Here is a 21,284-nt window from a genome sequence, read left to right as displayed (position 1 = left end):
AACACCCGTGTACTTAGATTTAGGTGCACGTTAAAGAACCCCAGGTGGTCGAAATTTCCGGAGTCCTCCACTACGGCGTGCCTCATAATCAGAAAGTGGTTTTGGCACGTAAAACCCCATAATTTAATTTTTACTTTGGGACCGAACGTCACATTGGCGCTTTTTTTCTAGTTTGAAAGCACCATCTACTTCTGGTTGCCATGACTCCATACTTTTTGGCTGCATGCTGTTGCCACTGCACACACATTGCAAAACATGCTACACAATGTGAAATCAATTGATTGCACACAACAGGCAAGCAAGATGACAAGGAACAGCGGGCGTGCGGCTGCCTGGCAGTCAGATCAGAACTAACATTCCTCATAGAGAAACCAATCGATAGCTTTTGCCCTAGTGATGCGATGTGCATGACCCTGTTGGCTTCACGAAGTGTGAAAAAGAGACCGGAAAAGACCGGAGAAAAGCACAGTTATTTTTTTAACTTTCTAGCAGTGTGTAGCTTTGCCATGTTCATGAAAGATGACCATCGCAGCATTCTGTCTACACTGTGCGTGCTTATTTTAATATTTGCTCAAAATGTCAGATGCAGTTAGGAACCCTTTAAAGCTTACTATGAGTGCACTGAGTCACTATGTGGTAAGAACTGTTGGCCTTGGTTGTTATCTTCTAGTGGCACTCAGTGGCCTATCAAGATGACAGCACCAGAGCTTTGTGAAAAATGCTTGACAAAACTCAGTTACGTGCAACAGAAGGAATACCACAACAGCAGCTAGGAAATGTGAGCACATTCAAAAAAATCATAAAGCCAGCATGTCTATGTGATTGCGACAATAGAGTTCATGCAAGTGCCGAGAAGGTGAATATCAGTATCCCAAATCGTGGAATGGTGAGACCACTGCTTCTCTACACTGATGCTGCATGACTTGGCGATTCATGCTTTCGCAAGAGCTCTTCTTCAGGAGAAACGGTTCCTGTAGAGAGAGATGGAGTTGGCAGTTTTTTCTCAGCCCTTTTAATTTCATGCGGTTAAGCCCTTACACATTTATGACATCAGGTGGGGTTTGTGTCTACGTTTGGAACAAACAGGCAAGTATCATTTCGAACAGCTAGTGCCTTCTCTTTCCCCGCAGCTTGCACTCAAGAGAGCACCAAAATTGGATTATGTATTGTTCAGCAATACCAAGTATAATCAGCAGTAAAACATTCTTTTATAAGCCAGGTGAGCACAAAGTGCTAGCTGGTTAAAACAACCAGTACCGTTTCTGTGGCAACAGTTATATTTCACTTCATGCTGCCTGTTGCCAGCAAGCTGTCACTTGCAGCTAATGTACTTCTTCAGCTTTAGTCATTCTTGTAACGGTGTGCATTCCAAACACAGACACAAGTTTCAGTATTGTTTTTAGAGAGTACATGCACCATGCAAGCAACAATTCAAATCAGCCAAGTAATAAAATCTGACAAGTAGCCACAGCTGCTGGAGAACCCAACAGAAATTGTGCAAGTTGGTCAGACACAATGCGCGAAAACAAGCATCTAGAAGCAATCTCTTATTTGGCAAATGACAAGCATATGCAGAGTACTTTGGCTGCTCAACATGACGAAGGCTATCACAAAGTAATAATCAGTGAGCCAATGGTTTGACTCTAAATGAAGGCACATACATTTCTAATTTCAAATTTTTACTAAATGTCATGGCATGTGCGTTCTATAAGTATGAAACATGCTTATCTTAGTGACTATATGATTATTGCACATAAAAGACAGTAAGAGAACATTCAGCAACCTTGTTTTGAAGCACTCTATACTTTACTAACACTGTCAGCTAAATCAGCTAAGGCACCTAGCTTGGTGCTGAAAGCAGATCTTGCAGTACAACATTACATGAGATGTGCAAACACCAGCACGCTGAACATCATTGTGGCACCAAGCATCGTTGTGACACTTTCAATAATCTCAACATTGACCATTAAAGATTATATGTTGCACTAAGTGCACTAAGGCAGCAGCACAGGAAAGACAAAGGGCACTGCGAAATAGCTGATACGTTCAGTGCTCCTTAGTATGTCGAACTAACTAGCCTGTAAACTCGTGCTCAGCAACATGCTGCTATTGGTTATACACAAGTGCTCAACTAGCTTGGTCACAGTTTAACAGCAATGACTACTTTTAATACTGCTACCAAAGTCAGCTATGACATCAAACATTGTGCAGAAAAGGAACCACCACAATTCATACCACCAAGTGAGAGGAGCAAAAGTTTTAGCGCACCAAGTGCAACCGTCTTGGACTTAACAGCCAAAAATAATTTGTAGTGTTCATCCAGAATGAGCACTGAACTGGCTATACTGAAGTTTTAAGTAAGCACTTCAGCTACCTAGTACTATGACGACAAATTAGGTCTAGATCTAGGAAGCTTTAAATCGCACACTGCGATTCAAATACATTTGAACTGCAAAAGTGATCTTTCAGGTGACCTTCGAACCAAGTCTAGTGACATTTGTTTGCATATAAGTTAAAATTGTAGCAGGTGTTTGCCACTCACAATTTTATTTGTGCCTGTGTAATTCTTTTACAACAAATGCTGAAAAGAAGAAATTTTGGAGATTTCAGGAATTCAGGAGCCAACTTTGCCCCAAAACATTCAGTTCAATAAATCCCAACATTTTGTAGGAGATGATATTGACTTCATAATAAATTAGCTCAACAAGACGAGCGCTGAAATGTTTAACTTCCATGTTACCAGATATGCCCACTGCAGCTCAGACCAGAAAAACAGAGACAGGTCTGTGTACATTTCTGTGCGCTATGTGCTTCAGTCGCCATAACCAATACGGTCTTCAACCTTGCCTCATGTTGTAGTTTTTTTTTTATTATTCTCACATGCTTCTGTTTGGAACAAACAGGGAGGTATATTTTTTCGAACAGCTGGTCCCTTTTCTTTCCCCGTAGTTCATGCTCAACTGCTGCCATGTGTTCCCAAACTGAACCCAAGAACTGTGAAGGCACTATCCTCAAAAAAATAATTCCTCTTATCGTGTTTTAACATCTAAATTTGGTTCGGCAGTGAAAACACTGCTTCATTTTAGCGCAGCACATGACTGCAAGTAACCTCAGTGAAAAGACTCGCAGGACAGTTATGGGTATGTAACGTCACGTCATACACTATAACATAACAAGGTTACGCTAGCTGCGGTGTGGATTAGGCACTTTCATTCCTGATGTCGTCAAGCTCAATCAATTACTTGGGGTCTGAAGGTCCTTTTTATGCGAAGCATATTACTAGAGCTCAACCCAGCTCCTCAGGCGCGGCGGTGTCGCCTTCAATACCACGTGACACCGTGACGTCACGACAGAGGAGAAACGGGGCTCTAACTCGCGCCGTCGCTCGCGGCGTCGCCTTCAAGGCTGACCACGTGACACCGTGACGTCACGACAGAGGAGAAACGGGGCTCCAACTCGCGCCGTCGCTCGCGGCGGTATATAAGCAGCTGCGCTTGCCTCTGCTAGACACTCACGAGGTGAGATGCCTCCTGGAGACAGAGCTGCTCGTTGGAATGAGAAGCGAAGGTTGCGGCGTGCTACAGAGACTGTTTCTAGGTGGCTTTGGCTCAACTCTTGCAAGATGGGCTGGGTGGGAATCGAACCAGGGTCTCCGGAGTGTGAGACGGAGACGCTACCACTGAGCCACGAGTACGATGCTTCAAAGCGGTACAAAAGCGCCTCTAATGAATGCGGTGTTGCCTTAGAAACGAGCTGTTTCTAAGGCTCAGGCGTGCGTCGCTTGCTCAGGCGCACATTTCGTTGCCGCGCCGAACGCTGCGTTGCTTGACGCTCACCGCGTCTAATGCGGGGCGCGTAGTCGCTGCGCCGTAGCCCATTGTCTTACACCCCTTGGCGGGTCGACAGGAACTCTGTCGCGTTCCACTCTTGAAGGCGAAGCAGAGTAATGCATGAGTTGTTTCTTCGTCTAGCCGAACCAAATATAGCCAAGCAACAGCAGTTCACCAGGCTAAACAGTGGTTCAACAACTAAAATAAAGGCTAGTATGCTTCGCATCCTGGGCTTAACCTTAGCTAAGCCACAGCCATTTTTTTCCTACACATTTCAATATAAAGGATGTGCCGCAGCAAAACTTCCACAATATTGCAGACACAACTTGTGTTTTCTGCCGCGAGGTGATTGAGCGTAGCATCAATGCTGCGTCCATTTCGCTTTAGCGTTTTTGAAACCAAACTCAATCCATGTCTCTGAAGACTGCGGCCACAATTGGCACTCATACCGATTGTAGCCGCAAATAATCTCATGCTCATAGTACTGGTAAATCTTAAACTATAAAAAATGCAGCAAGAGGATGCAGGAAAACTTGTTCTCAGAAAACAACCAATGGTCACCTTTAGCTGCCTCATTATATTGAGTGCACAAAGCGAAAACTAGTACGCAAGGTGAGCAACTCAATGTAATGGGACACACTGAAGTTGTAGGGTTTGCTCTGCCTGAGCAATATATTTGGACAAAAGCTGCTATCAGTGTCAAATGAAATGTGGACAGCAGAGTGCATGCCCAAAGCATAACTGAAGGTACAATGCATGTCATCGGCCATTCATCACTAGAGACAGGCACACATTTAGTTTGCCCACAGGGTGCGAGAATGCTTGCCCTACTGGGGTAGCTTTGCTTGTTTTCTTTGATTGTCAATTTTCTCACTTTCAAATCAAAGAAAATCAAAGAATAGAAGCAAAACTATCACAATAGGGCAAGCATCTTTGCACCCTGCAAACAAACCGGATGTGTGTGCTTGTCTCTGGTGATGGCGCTCACTGTACTTCAGTTATGTTTTGGGCACACACTCCACTGCTTGCATTTCATTTGATGGCAATAGTATGCTCACAAGAGCAATTAGGATTGATGGAGAGTTGAAGAGTTGAGTTCGGGTCTTACATCTCAAAGCTGGCTATGAAGGAATTCCTAGACAGATGTACATGAACACTTTTGCAAGCCAGCCTCATCGGAATGCTACCACAGCTAAAGCTGCTGAGCCCCCGTAGCGGGTGGCTGAGGCAGGCCATCAAATGTGACAGTGCGATGTGACCTACTGAGGTATTGGCAAGGTCGATGAACAATGAAGGGCAAAAAATAAGCAAAATATCAATGTGTTATGTAAAGAAATCTCTCCCATGATATATCACTCTGATTAAACTATCTACAGATGTCTAAATTATCTACAGTCCTGCCTAACCCGATTTTCACTAAAAATAGCAAAGCGTGTAAGTCACCATGGCCACCAATCACATGTGAAAGCGCAATGTAACAAAAAGAGATCGAAATGACGAGCAAACTATTATACAGTGCTAAATAAAAATGTCAGAAGTGCTTCTGAAGACATCCAAGTTACCTACTAAAAACACCAACAATACAACTCTTTGTGAAATAAAAGTAATGTTTAAATTGCTGGTATGCTCCGTCACCACAAATTCGAAGTTTGTATTCATTATTTATTTATGGGCCATTTCAAAAAATGATGAATAAAAAATGATGAATAAAGTTTTATGCCTGTAGCAAAGTCAAACATGGCAGCTTCCACACCCTACATTAGCTGGACACTGCTTTCTGGGCTGTGCTGTTGCAAACTACAAGCAACAGCACCCTCTCCTCTACAACATATGCCCGAGACCTGCTGTGCCGTACTTAATCTCACAGGCAAATCAAGTGATGTGGTGAAAGCCAAACAGTGCATGCCCATTGCCTGCTGGGGCTTCACTGCCCCAGGCATCATTCCTACAGAACAAAAGGTAGCAACACGGCAGGCAACAGACTTAGATGCGCCGCTGTGCCATTCTGTGTGCTAAGCTGCTGCCCTTTGTTACGAATAGACACCGACTGGCCTAGTCCTTGTAGCGACTAGCAGCCGTGCCACACCAAGTTGTGAGCCTCCCTCAAACCAAGTTGCTACTCTTGGGCTGACAGTTAACCAGGGGGCATCAGTTAGGGCACACCAACATCATGAAACCTCCTGCTTTTCAAGTTCAGGGGTAGATCCGTTTGGTACGCCGTTCTGATAGGTGTTTCACTACCTCCCGTAATCAGGTGGCCGCCATGGGGGTTGAAGAGTGGTGCGATGCCCCAGACCTGCATGCAAGTAGAGACAAAAATGGTCAGCCAGGTGTGGAGTACAACTACAGGCAATGTTTCACACAGCTGTGAGGAGAGGGGCACAGATGGACATGTATACACATAGGAGAATGGACAAGACTGGTTTATTAAACCTTCAAAGGTCACCTCTATACGCTGTGGGATCGAGCTACGGGTGGCAGCATCACCACGTTAGTATGGATGGGTGGTTGGCAGCACACATCGAAATGTGCATGGCGGCGCTTCCCTGTTATTGATTTGGCTCAATTTTATGGTAATCAAATGCGCTGGCTACAGTGAGCTGATTATATAATGCCCTTAAATGCCACATTTTTGCATGACATGTGCTCAAAGCTTCAACTCTCATTCAACGGGGGACAGGCACTTAGGCAAACAATGTGTGTTTCTACACTTCCTTGGCTTTGGCGCCTGCTCTGTTGAAAGTGTTATGCAACTTAGGGAAAACAGGGGGATACGGGAGATGGAAATTCAAGACGATGAGCAAAACGAGAACAAGGTAAAAGCAGGAGCCAACGTTTCGACAAGTGGACTTGTCTTCTTCAAGGCAACTTAGTTATTTTACTGCATTATCAATGAATCAACTGGTTGTAAAAAACAGTCAGCATTCCCGTACAGTGAAGTTACATTATCAAGGTAATGCACACTTTACATCGCTAATTTTCAGGTATCTCCGTATTTTTTAATTCACTCGAAAGGCAACGACCGAGCAAAACCGGAGGGAGGCTGCCACCCCAAAAGAGGGGCAGGCGCGGTCGACCAAAGGGAATAGTGCGGCCGCGGCCGAAGTAGAGGCGCCACACGCCGCGAAGACGTCATGGCCGCGTCACGGTAACGCCTCCCTAACAGGGGAAGGCTAACCATTCTGCAGGCGTTCACAACAAAGTTTCGTCACTCACTCACTCACTCACTCACTCACTCACTGCGAAACACAAACAGTGAATGAGTTCAGTCAAACAAGCTAGGCCACTGTGAGTTATAGCTTGTTATGAGTGTCGTCAGGTTGCTTCAGCTTTCTTTCTGAAAATCCTGTGTGGGTTTCTTCTATAAGTTCATGCTACTTACGAGCAGATGTCAACTTTTCCTTTCATAAACCTTCCTCCACTTTGCAGAATTCCGAAGAATTTATTTGCCATATTCAGTGTCCTTGTGCTTTGAGTTGTCGATTAATTCGCCCTCGCACAGCGATCTGCTAGCCTCCTGGTTAGCTCAGATGGTAGAGCGACTGCCAAAGAAAGGTGTTGGTCAAATCCTGGACCAGAACAAATTTTTTCTTCAATTACGAAGCTTTGTTTCTGAGAAACCCGTGTGGGTTTCCTTTGTAGCTTCTTGCTGCGTACGGGTGGATGTTTGCCCTAGAGCAATGCATTGCATCATGCATAGTGTGCTGGTCTTGAAAGCAAGGTGGAGCTGACAGCAGTTGCACTGTCACTCATGCCTGGCAAAAAAGATAAGATAATTATACAACAAGCTGCCTCACTCAGAGTGTGTTGGAACTAGTACTCTCATCTCGGAATGCAAAATTAGTCCCATTTAGTGGGAAATTCTTGGAAAATATCTCTGAGCGCAAGCCTTTTAGAAACATTTAACAAAATGAACTTGCCTTGTGATTATGACAGTCCTCAACTTTCTGATATAAACATACACCCAAAACACAACAATTGAAAAATTAATGAATTTTATTTATACACTCTTGGGCTTTAACCCTTTCCGTGCCATAGATGAGCCACATTCTTTTCTGTAAAAATGTTTCTGGTAAAAATGACCAAGAACAAGCTCAGTTTGTGAGTGATACATATTTTCTTACAATTTTCATTTTCTCATTGACAATATTTTGCATTTCCTTCCATTTTGCTGTACAGTGCTGTAAAGCTTCACTTTTGCGAGAACTGTTTCATATGTTGTATAAACAAACACTTAAGCTATTGTCCATATTATTTTGTGTAAAGAGTTCCACAGTAAAAGAATGTGGCCATTTTTGTTCCAAGATCAGGATAATGGAGTGGCACTGAAGGGGCCAAATGAAGTTATTGAAAGTTTAACTTTGAAAGTACAATACAGTAAACTTGCATGCGATCAGGTGCATGCGATTAAGGCTGAGTGATTAACCCACAGAGGAGGCCTTGTAGCGAACGTTTCATATTCAGGCATTGACATTTTCACGTGCTTGGTATGGGAGCCAATCCTTTAATTTTCATTGGACTAATATTCACACCAATACACACGTCACATAGTGACCGACGAAGAGCTTTAGTCGTGTTACATTACTGTGCGGAAATCCAGCTGGTTGTATGGTACATCTTCCCACGAAATGCTGCGCCTATAGGGCAGTGGATTACCATAGCATCTGTACCATAGTATCTGTATGGCAACTCTTTTTGCCATTACTGCCCCGGCCACCTGCTGGCTTTGTGTATACTAGCAATACGTGCCATCTGCATATGTGGTACAGATTAGCCAGCAAGTACAAACTAGAATGTAGCCGAGATGGTGGGCAAGAAACTGTACATAGCAATCCAGTAGTGAGGTGGTGCAAGTTTCTTAGTGCTATGGCGAATGCATGAGCAACTAAAATACACTGTTCTGAGCCATTTGTTTCAAGTACACGTGTATTCCTGGTGGCTTGAATTCTGCTTGTACAGTCACAGATAGTTATAAGTGTTTTAGACTACAGCAGCACTTTTTGTCACTGATCATAACATGCGAGCTCCATCATTGAAAGTGCTGGCTACGTTGTCATTTTTTAGTTTGATCATGTGACACCACTCCATCTCGGTGAGCATGCACGCAGCTCGGGGCAGGTGGGCCTTTCTATTGCCCAACCTTGTGTACATCCGCAAACGCTGCCTGTCATTGTTGTATGGCCTGACCATCATATTAGCTGCAAAAAAGCCAAGGCAGGGACTTGCTCTTGTTTTTGTCAGAGCTGATCATGCGGAGTGCAACAGGAGGGCCTTCACTCTACTAACAGAAGCTAGCCAGCTATTATTTGCCATCCTGACCATGTTATGTTAAATATTCATACTACTGCCATTATCGGCCTCAAATACAAACTTTATGCGAAATATCTGTTTGCATTCAAAATGAGTGCTATGTGTTTGTGCTGACGTTTGCCATTGTTCAAAAGAAAATAAGTCTTTGGTAAAGTCTTTGATAAGCATTTTTTTAACAGAAGATTGAATGAAAAAGATAAATGTATGCAATTGCTGTATTCTGTCAATGCTAAACTATGGGACCACAATGTGGAGAATTAACAAAGAAATGTGCAGCAAAGCGAAAGAAAGCTATGGAAACAGCAAATGACAGTTGTAACATTAAGAGATAGGAAAATAGCAGAATAGATTATAGGTTTAATGCAGGTGGCAGAGGTAGGGATTAAGGAGAAGTGGAATTGGACAGGCCGTTTAAAGGGGCCCTGGACCAACCCTCAGGTTTGGTGAAATAACATAGTCCACGGGTAGGATACACTGTTGTGAACATCTCAGCAAAGCTTTACTGTCGTACGCAGTACGTGGAGATTGCAAGCGGATCGCGAAGTCACATTTCTCTCAAATGCACTTTCTTTTTCAACAGAAGGCCGTGTCCTCACTCTCTTTTAGACGCACTATTTGGTCATCAGACATACTATTTCGTCATTCCATTAGACGGCTGCTATTGGCCGATAGCTGACATCGTGGTCAGGTACATGGCGTAGATACCGTGGCCACCATGGGGTGCCACCACGAGTCCACTGGTTAAGTGCACTGCGGCTTGCTGAGAAAAACTACATTTGGCTTATGTTTAGCAGGTCATAGATAGCAAAGGCGGAAGTCGTGGCGTCTACGTCCAAAATGAAATTTGAACTGCGCACCACGGTGACATTTAGAAGGTGGAGCATTGTGGGCACGCCACAATGCGCTGTAGCCTTCGCACTGCAAGGCGGTGAAGAAGAAACGGGAGTACAGAGGAGGCCGTGTTTGATTACCAGTAACTTCGCTTCTGCTGAACGCATTGAAGTACGTTTTGTGGCAAAGTATTTCTGAAATAGCCTATTTCCACTTGAGATGCCTTTTTCCACTTCGATAAAATGTGGTTCAGGGCCCCTTTAATGCATAGAATAGATAACCAACAGTTTCTGAAGAGCAATAGAATAGGTGCCAAGGAAACAGAAGCACAGTTGGGGTAGTGGAGTATTGTACTGAGTGATGATGTTATGAAAGTGTATTGAGTCTGTTGACTCTGAGCAAGGGTGATTGGAGGTTGCTGGGAGAAGCCTGCATCCTGAAGTAGGTCAGAACAGGTTGACGATGAAATTTGTTTAGAATGGTAGAGCATCCATTAAAATTGTCATTAGCCTTTCCTGGCAGAACATACTTGTCAGACGATGCTGCCAGCGATGTTCGTGTGACATCATAGATTTTACTGCATTTTTTACCTGTCTCAGCTGTTCTTGCAGTTGAAGAAAAATTTGCAACAGTTGCTAGGTTGAGTATTTGCTTACTCCTGAATACAATCTGGTACTGGTAAACGATTGACCAATGGTGAGCAGAAGGTGTTGGAATTCACAATGCCACAGGAAGCTGTTGTGGGAGTTTGTGATGTCATCACCAGACTTTCACTTCTGCACACTTTCTCTGGCTCACCGAGCTTGCATTGGCAGCAATGCTTTGCAGTGTATAAGCTGTGTAATTCACCAGCATAACCCGTCATTGTGCTGCTGAGCTCAAGGTCACAAGTTTGACCTCGGTCACGCATGGCCGCATTCCAGTGGGGGTGGAATACAAAAATATGCTTGTTTACTCTGCATTGGGTGTATGCTAAAGAACCCCAGGTGGTCAAAATTAATCCGGATCCACCCCACTACCGTGTGCCTCACAATCAGATCATGGTTTCGGCACATAACATCCCAGAATTCAATTTACTCATGTAACTTCCACTTAATATTTGTTATGTCTCGCTAATTATGCAACGAGTGTCTCTCTCAGGGAGGCACTCCTAATATAAGAAAATGAAATCACATCTAAAGCAGATGGTGGTGGAGTATAAAATCAAATAAGACAACTTTTTGCGGTGGGTGTTTATTTATTGCCAGCTTTTTCTTCTACCTTTTTTTTTCACACATATATAACTATGAAGAAACATAACTGCAGAGCACCTGCATATATGTGCTATAAGAAGGAAAAAAAAAATTACTACATTCATTTTATTGTGACAATCTGCTAAAGACCATGTACTAATCACATTAATGGTTGGAAGCTTGCTTTATTTCTTTGCAATATAAAGCTACCTAGTCTGAGTTGAAGTCCAGAAAAGTGGGAAAGCGCGCATTCATCACATCATGTACATTGCGTTAACTTAAGCTTTCTTTCCTACTCCAAATGCATGAATATCAGGACAAAACAACAAAGCATAGCATGGGCATCATGTGGCTTCTAATGTAGAATGCAAGAAATAAAGCAGTACACGTAAAAATTTCAAAAAGCTGCAAAAAGCAACTAAAGTAATGCAGTATACGTTAGCTTAGTAAAACAAGCATTTCGTGGGAATGCAGGGGAAATTCAATCAGACATCAGACATTTCAGTTTTGAATACGTATTCCTCAGCAAAGGCAAATTAACTGATCGCCATGACTACATTATTAAGGTAATGAGACATCACAGCATATCCTTCAACAATTTCCATTTTTCTGTGAGCATAACTAGCGGGTTAGTTAAAATTGAGTGCTTCGTACAGGCACTACCACGATTCACTTCAAACAAGAGCATAACATGGCACATACAGATTACAAAAAAAAAGAGAGAGAGAGAAAAGTACTTCAGTTCATGTGCGGCAAAAAAAGAAATGCTTTCATATTTTAAATGTGACCAACACTTGTCAAGTTTATCAACAACAAACAGAAAATGGCTTTCAAATGGAAGGAACCAGTGTACATTAGAAGTGTAAGGAGTCATATCAAAAGGACTGTTGGAAGCTGTTAGAAAGGAAAAAGATGAAAAACATCTACTTGCAGCAAACAAAAGATTAGAAGCTGAGCAGCCTAGCCAAATCCACTATTAACACTTGAACCTAAGAATTTGCTTCTGGAAGAGGCTAACATAAACAAACAGCATTGTCAAACTGTTAGCGTTTCATTAAACTTTACATGGGATGAGTTTCTACATTGGAACCATGGGTAATTAATCACATAAAAATGCACTTGATTTCAACTTTACAGACACACTTGTCACATTGACTCAAAGTAGTATTTCCAGCAAGTAAAAAAAAGTAGGAGCAGAAAGTTTTGCTTTAAAATAATTGTCTCAGCTAATTTTCACAGTACAGTACATAGTGCCAGTGCATCAGCATGCAAAAAGAAATGTTGTATCAGCAATGTGTGCAAAATTGTCAAGGAATTGGGAAGGTGAGAATAACACCATTAAAAATAAGCAAGGAACATAAAACAAATTCCAGCTTCAATATGTCACACATTTGCCAGGCTAGTTATATGTACACAGGAAATGTCAAGGCACCAACACAGCTTTCAACTGAACAATCAGGTTGAAAGCTTAAGCAGACTGCCTGAAACAATAAAGTTCCAGCATTCTTAAATAATGTAACAACATTTATCACAATTTTAGAGGCTTTAAGGCCGATGTTAAATAATACTATCACTCGATATATCACTTCACTGCTTTCAGCAACAGGACGGGAAGCCTCCAATTACGCAACCCCATTTTACACAGCACCTCACAGCCTTTACTTTACTTTACTTTACTTTACTTTACTTTACTTTACTTTACTTTACACAGCCAAGACTGTGTACCCAGCAAAACTACTCAGGGAAAATGAAGTCAAATACCTTTGTCATGAAGTGCATGAGCCAGCTGCAAATATATTTCATCATATAGGCTAGGTCTTACCTAACTTTACCCTCTGCAGCTCCTGATGCTCCTAGCTTATAATTTTAAGTTTCTTGCAGGGAGTAAACTGCCATTTTGTTGAAGTATTTAAGCTGCCTGCTTTGCTAGAACCAGTGTACACCTGAGGGAGCACCAGAGAACTAAGCTGATGATGGAAGCCGAAAAGGACCAACTTATCAACTAGCTTACAGATCTTTGTGGCGCTAGTAACCATTTTCGCAAAGCAACATCATCAAATTGTGGCAAAGCTTCCACCTAGATGCAGTTTTGGGAAGCATTCAATGCAAGAGCTTACTTTATATAAAAACTTACTTTTCTTGCTCACATGCTTTGTTGTATTTATCACAAGTCTCACTTTAAGGCTAAAACATTTTTTTTTTCATCCATTTCACAATAGAATCATGTAACTGAATTGAAGTGATAATACGAGTAATTTCATGTCTAAAGCAGTATCACAACAAAGTGAGTGTTCTGTTATTGGTGTATCACATAATACACCAATAATGGCATATTTTTTTGCAAAGGTTTTTGACTGTGAGCGTAGCCTTAGTCAAGTGGGATGTTTGTAAATGTACAAGCTGCCAAAAAACAGGCAATAGCACAACCTTGTACCATTTCAGTTTTGGTTAGTGGGTACTATTACTTCATGTATTCTATGGTGTTAACACTAATATTCTTCCATTGCAATACACTATGCTACTAAAGTGGCACAAATGCACGAAAGCTCAGTGCTAGCTATGATGAGTGGAGTGTCGAGAACATCACTTGTCGCTGCAACATTTGATTGCCAGTAAGATAACGTTTGATTGCCAGCAAGAAACAATTTTGTCTTATAAACCATAAATCAAGCAGGTTAATGCACTTTAAACATAATGAAACTTATAGTCAGCAAAGTAGAATGCTGCCTGCCATCACTACACCAATTCATACCATTCACTTTGTGTATGACAAGGTGTATTTCATTTTACTGCTTCATTTGCGTCTCCTGCTCTCAACATCCCGCGAAAAAAAGCTGCCTTTTTGTTCCATCGAGCCTGTTTGTGATATTGCATATAATTGGGATTCTTAGCCAGGACATACTAGTGTAACTGTTATATCAGGATACCAGGACGACACCACGTGCAGCTGTGTCAGAATGCGTCAGCTGTACCAACAAGCAGCACATGCTGCAATGCTGTCCTCATTATGTGGCCATGTGCTTTTGTCTGCTGGTACGAAGTGCTGGTATGGCACTTTTACTAGTGGACAAGGCCCCTGTGTGGGAGCCGAAATATCCTTTTTATTAAATCTATATTTTCGTCGGCATAGTAGCCTGGGTCTTTTCTACCCTTCACAATGCTGGTATAAAGGTTTTGGCAACCATATAAAGCTACTGTAATACTAAACCTGTCCTCACCAAAAGATGCCACGCAAGAGCAAGTCCCAGTACATTCCACTCTGAACACAATGTCACCAAATGTCATCACCAGTGCTGTTGTATGAGTTAGTGTTCTGATACTCGGCACTGTTACGATAGAGTGATAACATTAAAATGTTTGCAAATGTTGACACAATATTGGTTCAAGTGTATACAGCCTACATTCAAATTCAAAGAGGGTGCTTTCATTCACACAAATTCTTTTAAGGCTGTGGGGTCCCAAGAAATGGGGTGGGCTTCACTTAGACTCAAAATATATAGCAAAATGACTTGCCACTGGCACCTTCTGTCATTCTTGTGACAGCATCAATGATGGGGCTGAAGTGGGCCAACACAAACATTTACAGTGCAAAACAAAATAGGAGCACGCATACACAGGACTTGTGCTTTCTCTGGTTTTCTATATCAATCTTATTTTTCGCATACTCCTGCAAATAGCTAAGCATATTTGATCGTCAGCTAGATTGAAATAATCTTTCGCTGAACGAATGCCAAATGAGGAGCAGCGCAACGGTTAAAAAGGCCTTCTCCCTAATTTTTTGCCCTTTAAACTAAAGGTTTCTTTCTCTAGCTGAGGTCTAGCGACATCAAACATGCTTAACTCCTTTAAGATTTGCTAGCTCATGTCTTGTGACATTGGAGCCAGGCAGCTGAATCTGTCCAGCAAGAGGAGCCCTTTGCCTGCATGTGGGTGGTAGACAGCAAAAGACCTGTTTTGAGAAAGCAAATGTTTTGGGAACCTCAGCAAGAGACTCGCATGCCACCTGAACCTGTCAGATGTATCATTCTTAAGTTTTACACAACTTTTAAAAATTGTCTCTTGCAGATAACACAATTCTAGTCCTTGAGCTGGATTATTGATAGAGGTGGACATTACTTGCATGAGAAATCGAAACTTATGTTCAACTAATTAACAAAAATCACTAATCTTAATTAATTTAGTGCACATATTGCAATTTACTAATTGTAGTCAGTGCGTTTGCAAGGTGTATCCACTTGAAATTAATTTCCAGAATGACACCAGTTTGTAGGTACGTGCCATCAAACTCGCCATAAAAATTCACTGTTGTTTCACTTACTTTTTTAACAAGACGCTCTCTTATACATTGAAGCACATATGTAACTAGAACACCCATGCATTTCGTCCCACACTTTGGGAAATCGTATCTCAAAACTCGTATCATCCTAGAAATTCATTTTAAGTGGATATATCTTGCAAACTCAATGGCTACAATAAGTGTATTGCAACATGTACTGTAAGGTAACTAGTTATAAAGTTAATTAGTCAATTTTTGTTAAGGGGATGCAGTTTACAGGAATATTTACAAAAATTTCTAGCTTTATGTATCTTGTTTTGAGTACATATTCTAAACTTCATTAATACAGATCAAATAGAAAAAAGGTGTGGCTGTCATAAGGACCAATTAGGCATGTCACTTTAGGAAAAATCATTTCAAAAACAATGAAGGCACACTGGTTGTTATTGTTAGTTTCTAGGGGGTTATAGTGCAGGATAAAGCCAGTTGCATATTTTTCATTGCATTTTTGTAACACTGTCATCACTTTGAGGCTAAGTTCAAATTTTTGCATTGTCATTATTTGTCAGATATGTAATAATTCTTTGTGTTAATGAAAATTTAGTGATATAAAAAATACCTAGCCTTGTCCTCGACAAAATTTTAGCCCAAAAACTACTTTGAAAGCAGGTTTTGGCAAAGCATTTTGGAAATGACAGCCTTCCCACAGGTTTTGTTCAGCCAAAAAGTGTGAACTGAAAAAAGCAAGCTAAACGATTTGAGAACATGTAATCTTATTTTAAGAACAAAAATAATTAATCAAGGTGCCCTGCTGCATAGGTTTGACCCTCTTCTTCAATTTGAACCTCCTCTGTGACAATTGCTTCGAATTGTCTTCACTTTTTTTTTTTCAGCTTTAGAGCAGTCCAGTGCCCTTGTTTGTGCTTGTAGACAAGGGCACCACAGCCAGAATTATGTGCAGATTGCAACCAGACTTGGTGATGTCTGGGAACTCAAACAAAATTAGAAAATGCTATTTTGGTGCCACATCCTCCCTTAATTAGTTGAATATGTATGTCGATTTCTCGCGATAATGCTGTTCGTCTCTTTGAATAATACAGTTCAATTACAAGAATTATGCTTTCTTTCACAGGCGCGATTTTTAAATATTCCGTTAGACTTACAAATGATCACCCTGTATACAGTACTTAAAGGGACTCTAAAGAGAAACCATAAATCAGTATAGACGTAGACTGATACAGTAGACTTTCAAAACTTTTGATTTTTGTTAATTTCCTTGCAACATCTTCATTACTACACAGGCAGACAACTTTCTGTGACAGTGAAAGGAAAGCCACAGATGCAGATTGTGCACAAGTAGCACACTGAATAGAAACTGCACTAAGACTCCAAATTTCTTTTGTTTGCAGTAGCTTAAGCTACGGAACAGAAAGCATGAACATTGTATTTCTCATTAAAATTAAGGCATAAAATGCACCACTCGGTGTTAAATCCAACTTACTTTTTCCATTTTTCCAACTTTCCTAATGCAAGATTATCATGCGTGGAAGCTACACTGATTTAACATCTGCTCCAGGAAACTGCAAGCACTGTCAAGCTCAGCTGGGGCTATATGATGTAGTAACAATTGTTCGGAAGCTCCACCCCTGTAGCTATTACTTCATTGCCAAGAAAAGTCATCTGCAAGTATAGACAGAAAAAGCCAAACTTCCGTTCCTTGAATTTCGTGCTAAAACCCCAGTGCCTGTATTATGCCAGTGTGACGTCATGGATTTTTAAGCATTTTCTTGCATATATATCATTGCAGTGCTTTAAATGTTCTCAGATTCCGTAACTTCACTGTGACTTTGGCCCCTTTATAACATGATGTGGTCCATGTTTACCAATAAAAAAAAAAAAAAACTAGGGGTGGGCAAATATTGGTAGTTTCGAAAAGAATCTGGTGCTAACTATCCATTTCTTGCATAGCAGGCTATGTTACGAAGGCTAGAGCTCGCCATCTGCATCCATAACCAAAAAGTAGTACATCACATATGGAAAGAAAGACATTACATACGCGCTGTGTAATTCAAGGTAAAATTGGGTCTCGTACTTCTACGTCACAAAACATGGCGTACTTATTACACACGAAAGGCTTCTGAAATCTAAACTTATTTACCACCATACGAGTGGTGTAACATACTTCTGCAACCAGCAGCCACAACTTACGCTGTGCCGAAACATAGTATGCTGCCCACTAAAAGCAGAAATGTGCATAAGTATCATGTGATTTGACATAACCTTGCATCTGCAAGTAGCAGTAGGAATGTACCATCTTTAAATGCATCAAATTTTTCAAAATCACCTTTGGTAGGTAGCACGATTGTAACCGATGAACTGAACTACTTGGTGAGGTGGACATTACCTCTATGGGAGATCAAAATGCTTGATTGAATAGTTGACATAATTGCGCTAATTAACTATTTAATTTATTACTTTACAGCACATATTGCACATATCGCACATACAGCACATATCGTTAATTTTCAAAGTGGTCGACAAAATACGTTGGCGTTCCAGTTACTTTCATGCTTCAATGTGTAAAACATTTTAATGAAAAGGTAAGGGCAAGTACAGTGCGTGTTTAAGCAAGGTTGATGGTGCATATCTCGAAACAAGTGCCATCCTTAGAATTTCTTCCAAGTCGATATGCTTTGTGAACTGACTAGCCACAATTTGTAAAGTGCAATATGTGCTGTAAATTAATTAGTAAACCTGCGTTAGTTAGTCAATTACGCATTTCATTTTGTGTGGATGCAATGTCTGCCCCAATAAATGATTTTTAGTTCAAAAGTTAGAATTGTGCTATCTTCCACAAACCATTTTTAAAATTTCTTAAAGCTACTTCCATAGCTTCCACAGGATAGCCTGCTATGTATATTTATGTTAGTATTCAAAAGGCACGTTTGGTTTTGCAGAAATGACAACCTGTGATTATCGCTTGTAGTCTGTCATTTTGTGTTTTTGGAAGTCTAGTCAGGTAACAGTGTTTATCTCTTATGCTACAGCTTGTGATGTCTTCTGTGTAATGAGCCCTTTTACATGTACAAATGGCACACAAGTCCTTTATCAGCTTTTTTTTTTTCAGGTCTTTTTCGCAATAATTTATTTAGAGTTTTTGAAAAGCTAATCACAGTAGCCATTTTTTTTTTGTAGAGCTTGTTTATAACCAGGCTCTAAAGATGTTGAGAGGCTATTCGTACAGGTTCTTTTAATGACGATTAGTGATCCCTTGTTTAAAATTTCAGCATGGCTTCAGGAAGGGTTATTCGACTGTAACACAACTGGTATCACTGATTCATTCATTTGCTTTATCTCTAGACACTAATGGCCAAATAGATGTAATATTTTTAGATTTCAGAAAAGCCTTCGATAAGGTTCCGCACGACAAATTAATCTTCAAACTTAGAATTATTGGCATACCTGACATTTTCATAAACTGGATTATTGCTTACCTAAGCAAACGCACTCAGTACGTTACAATAGGTGAACATAGCTCGGCCACTCTCCCAGTCACATCAGGGGTGCCCCAAGGTAGTGTCTTGGGGCCTTTACTGTTTTTAATGTATATAAATGACATTGTTAAAACCATAACTCCTGGGTGTGCAAATTAGACTGTTTGCTGATGATTGTATTTTGTACAGTGATATAACTTGTCAGAATGATCAGACTGTCCTCGAAAAGAATTTAAATAACATATTAAAGTGGTGTAATGAATGGGGTATGTTATTAACGCTGATAAATCCGTATTTCTTCGTGTTACTCGTAAAAAAAGCCCACTAACTTTTTCTTATACGCTAGGTTCTTCAGCTCTGCGTGAAACTAACAATTACAAATACTTAGGTGTTACTTTGACTTCCACATTGTCATGGAACATGCACATTAATGATATTTGTTCTTCTGCTTTCTGCGAACTCTGTTTCCTAAGACACAAACTGAAAAATGCCCCTCCTAATGTGAAATTACTGTGTTAATTTACATTTATTAGACCAAAGTTGGAGTATGCATGTATATCATGGGATCCTTACACTAAATCAAATATTGTGCGTCTTGAAAAAATACAAAGAAAGGCAGTCAGGTTTATATTTAATAAATTCGCAAGACTGGACTCTCCCTCTAAAATTATGACAGAAAACTCCATACCTACTCTTGAATCACGCCGAAAGCTGCTAAGACTTGAATTACTTTCCCTTCTTCTCAACAACAGGCTTGAAATTAAACCATCGACTTATATAACACCTGCAATAGCACGGCAAATAAGACAGCATCATCCGGATTCACTAACACCCTATTATGCTCAAACTGACACGTTTAAATTTTCTTTTTTTTCCCAGAACAGTATCAGACTGGAACGACAGTTTACAGACACAGTGCGACTAAAATTTGTATAAATTTGTATTTGTTTGTTCTTAATTTGTTCTATTTTGTTTGTATACGTTCTATTGCCCCTCTGCTTGGACCGAAAGGTCTGCAGTATGTACTAAAAAAATAAATAAATAAAAATAAAATTGATTCTTTGTATCTGATAGCTGTGTTTCTTGCCCTAGTCACTACAGGCATTGGCACTTAACTATACCAAAATAAATATATTCCTGCTGTAAATATATGCATCACCATTGACAATTCAATATTCAATTCGATATTCAATACTTCTGTTGATATTTAATTCGTTTTCTGAAAAGCTTATTTGTTTGCCCACATCTGTAAAATACCAACTAGGCCTCAGCAGGTGCTGACAAAATCGATGACATCAAGGCAAGCTGGTACAGGAACTTCAAAGTGGCGTTGCCTCTCGCGTTTCTTTTCTGTGTATTCTGTGACTGACCAGGCCTCCTCCTATGGTGAGAGTGCCATTTTTGGTGTAAAAGTGTAATTTACTGATACAACTAAACTTAATTTTCTCTTTAGTGTCCCTTTAAATAAAGCGTGCCCCACCTTATCACACATGATAATTGAAATTGAGTCTACACACTAGCTAAAAAACCACAGTATTGCAAATTGAATGTGCAGTGAGAAGTCCTGGGGCTCAGATTGTGCCGTAGTCATCCTTTTTCTGGGACACAGACATAGCTTCGACATCCGGAGTCAACTTGGTATGGCGGTGACACGAGGAGCCAAAGAACATCACCCACTGCGCATATGCGTTTGAAACGGGCTGCATCAGCTGCCGTGCTAATTTCTTTCTTAATATTTTCAACAAAAGCCATTTTCTAGTAGATGCAAGAGGCAGCACTGATGCAGTTAAAGCCAAGCCAGCGTTCTTTAACACTGACTTTGGGGATATAATCACTCTCGTGAAATTTCACGTGACCAAGCACGGGACACGTCGGAGTATGCGACCAACAGCATTAATGGCAGGGTACCAAGCTGGCTGTTTTCACGCAGCACTAGGAACGCTTTTGGCCATCTACTTCAATGCGTTCAGTGCCGAGTGTTGTAAAACCTCGCGAAAGTGACTCTCCGAATGCGATCGTTCAATACTGATTACGCCCCTTGTGTGTACAGCATAAAAAAAAAGAAACATTCATGTTCTCAGCAAAAGCACCAAACCTGCTGGCACAGCACTGAATGCTCCCTTATCTTACAGAAGGTTCTTAGATAAGATGTTGATCTACTCATTCGTGCTGGGAGACCATCAAGGGGAAAGTTTCTGCAATTACTTTTTTGGGGACACTGCACAGCAACTCACTGCACAAGTTTTTCTATGCAGTAAATCCAGAGTGATTAATGACATCTGAGTGTGCCTTTCTCAGGAGCAGTGGCGTA

General features: G+C 40.9%; 1 protein-coding gene across 4 annotated transcripts in view; it reads right to left on the bottom strand.

Annotated features, from left to right (window-relative positions):
* Positions 1–21,284, bottom strand: part of LOC135916180 (putative phosphatidate phosphatase) — a 47,610-nt gene that overhangs the window by 3,987 nt on the left and 22,339 nt on the right. The window contains exons 6-7 of one of the 4 annotated variants that reach the window (XM_065449447.2): positions 6,072–6,126; positions 143–971 (exon numbers count right to left, since the gene is read on the bottom strand). In XM_065449447.2, coding sequence (XP_065305519.2) covers positions 904–971; positions 6,072–6,126 — 123 coding nt within the window. In that variant the 3' untranslated portion in view covers positions 143–903. Of the gene's footprint in view, positions 1–142; positions 6,127–11,199; positions 15,153–15,174; positions 20,650–21,284 lie in introns of those variants that run through there. The other 3 variants (XM_065449446.2, XM_065449448.2, XM_065449449.2) reach the window with 3 other exon arrangements.

This window comes from Dermacentor albipictus, chromosome 9 (genome assembly GCF_038994185.2).
Source record: "Dermacentor albipictus isolate Rhodes 1998 colony chromosome 9, USDA_Dalb.pri_finalv2, whole genome shotgun sequence".
Lineage (NCBI taxonomy): Eukaryota > Metazoa > Arthropoda > Arachnida > Ixodida > Ixodidae > Dermacentor > Dermacentor albipictus.
The sequence above is the reverse complement of the archived record's forward strand: the minus strand, read 5'-3'. Positions and strand labels throughout refer to the sequence as shown.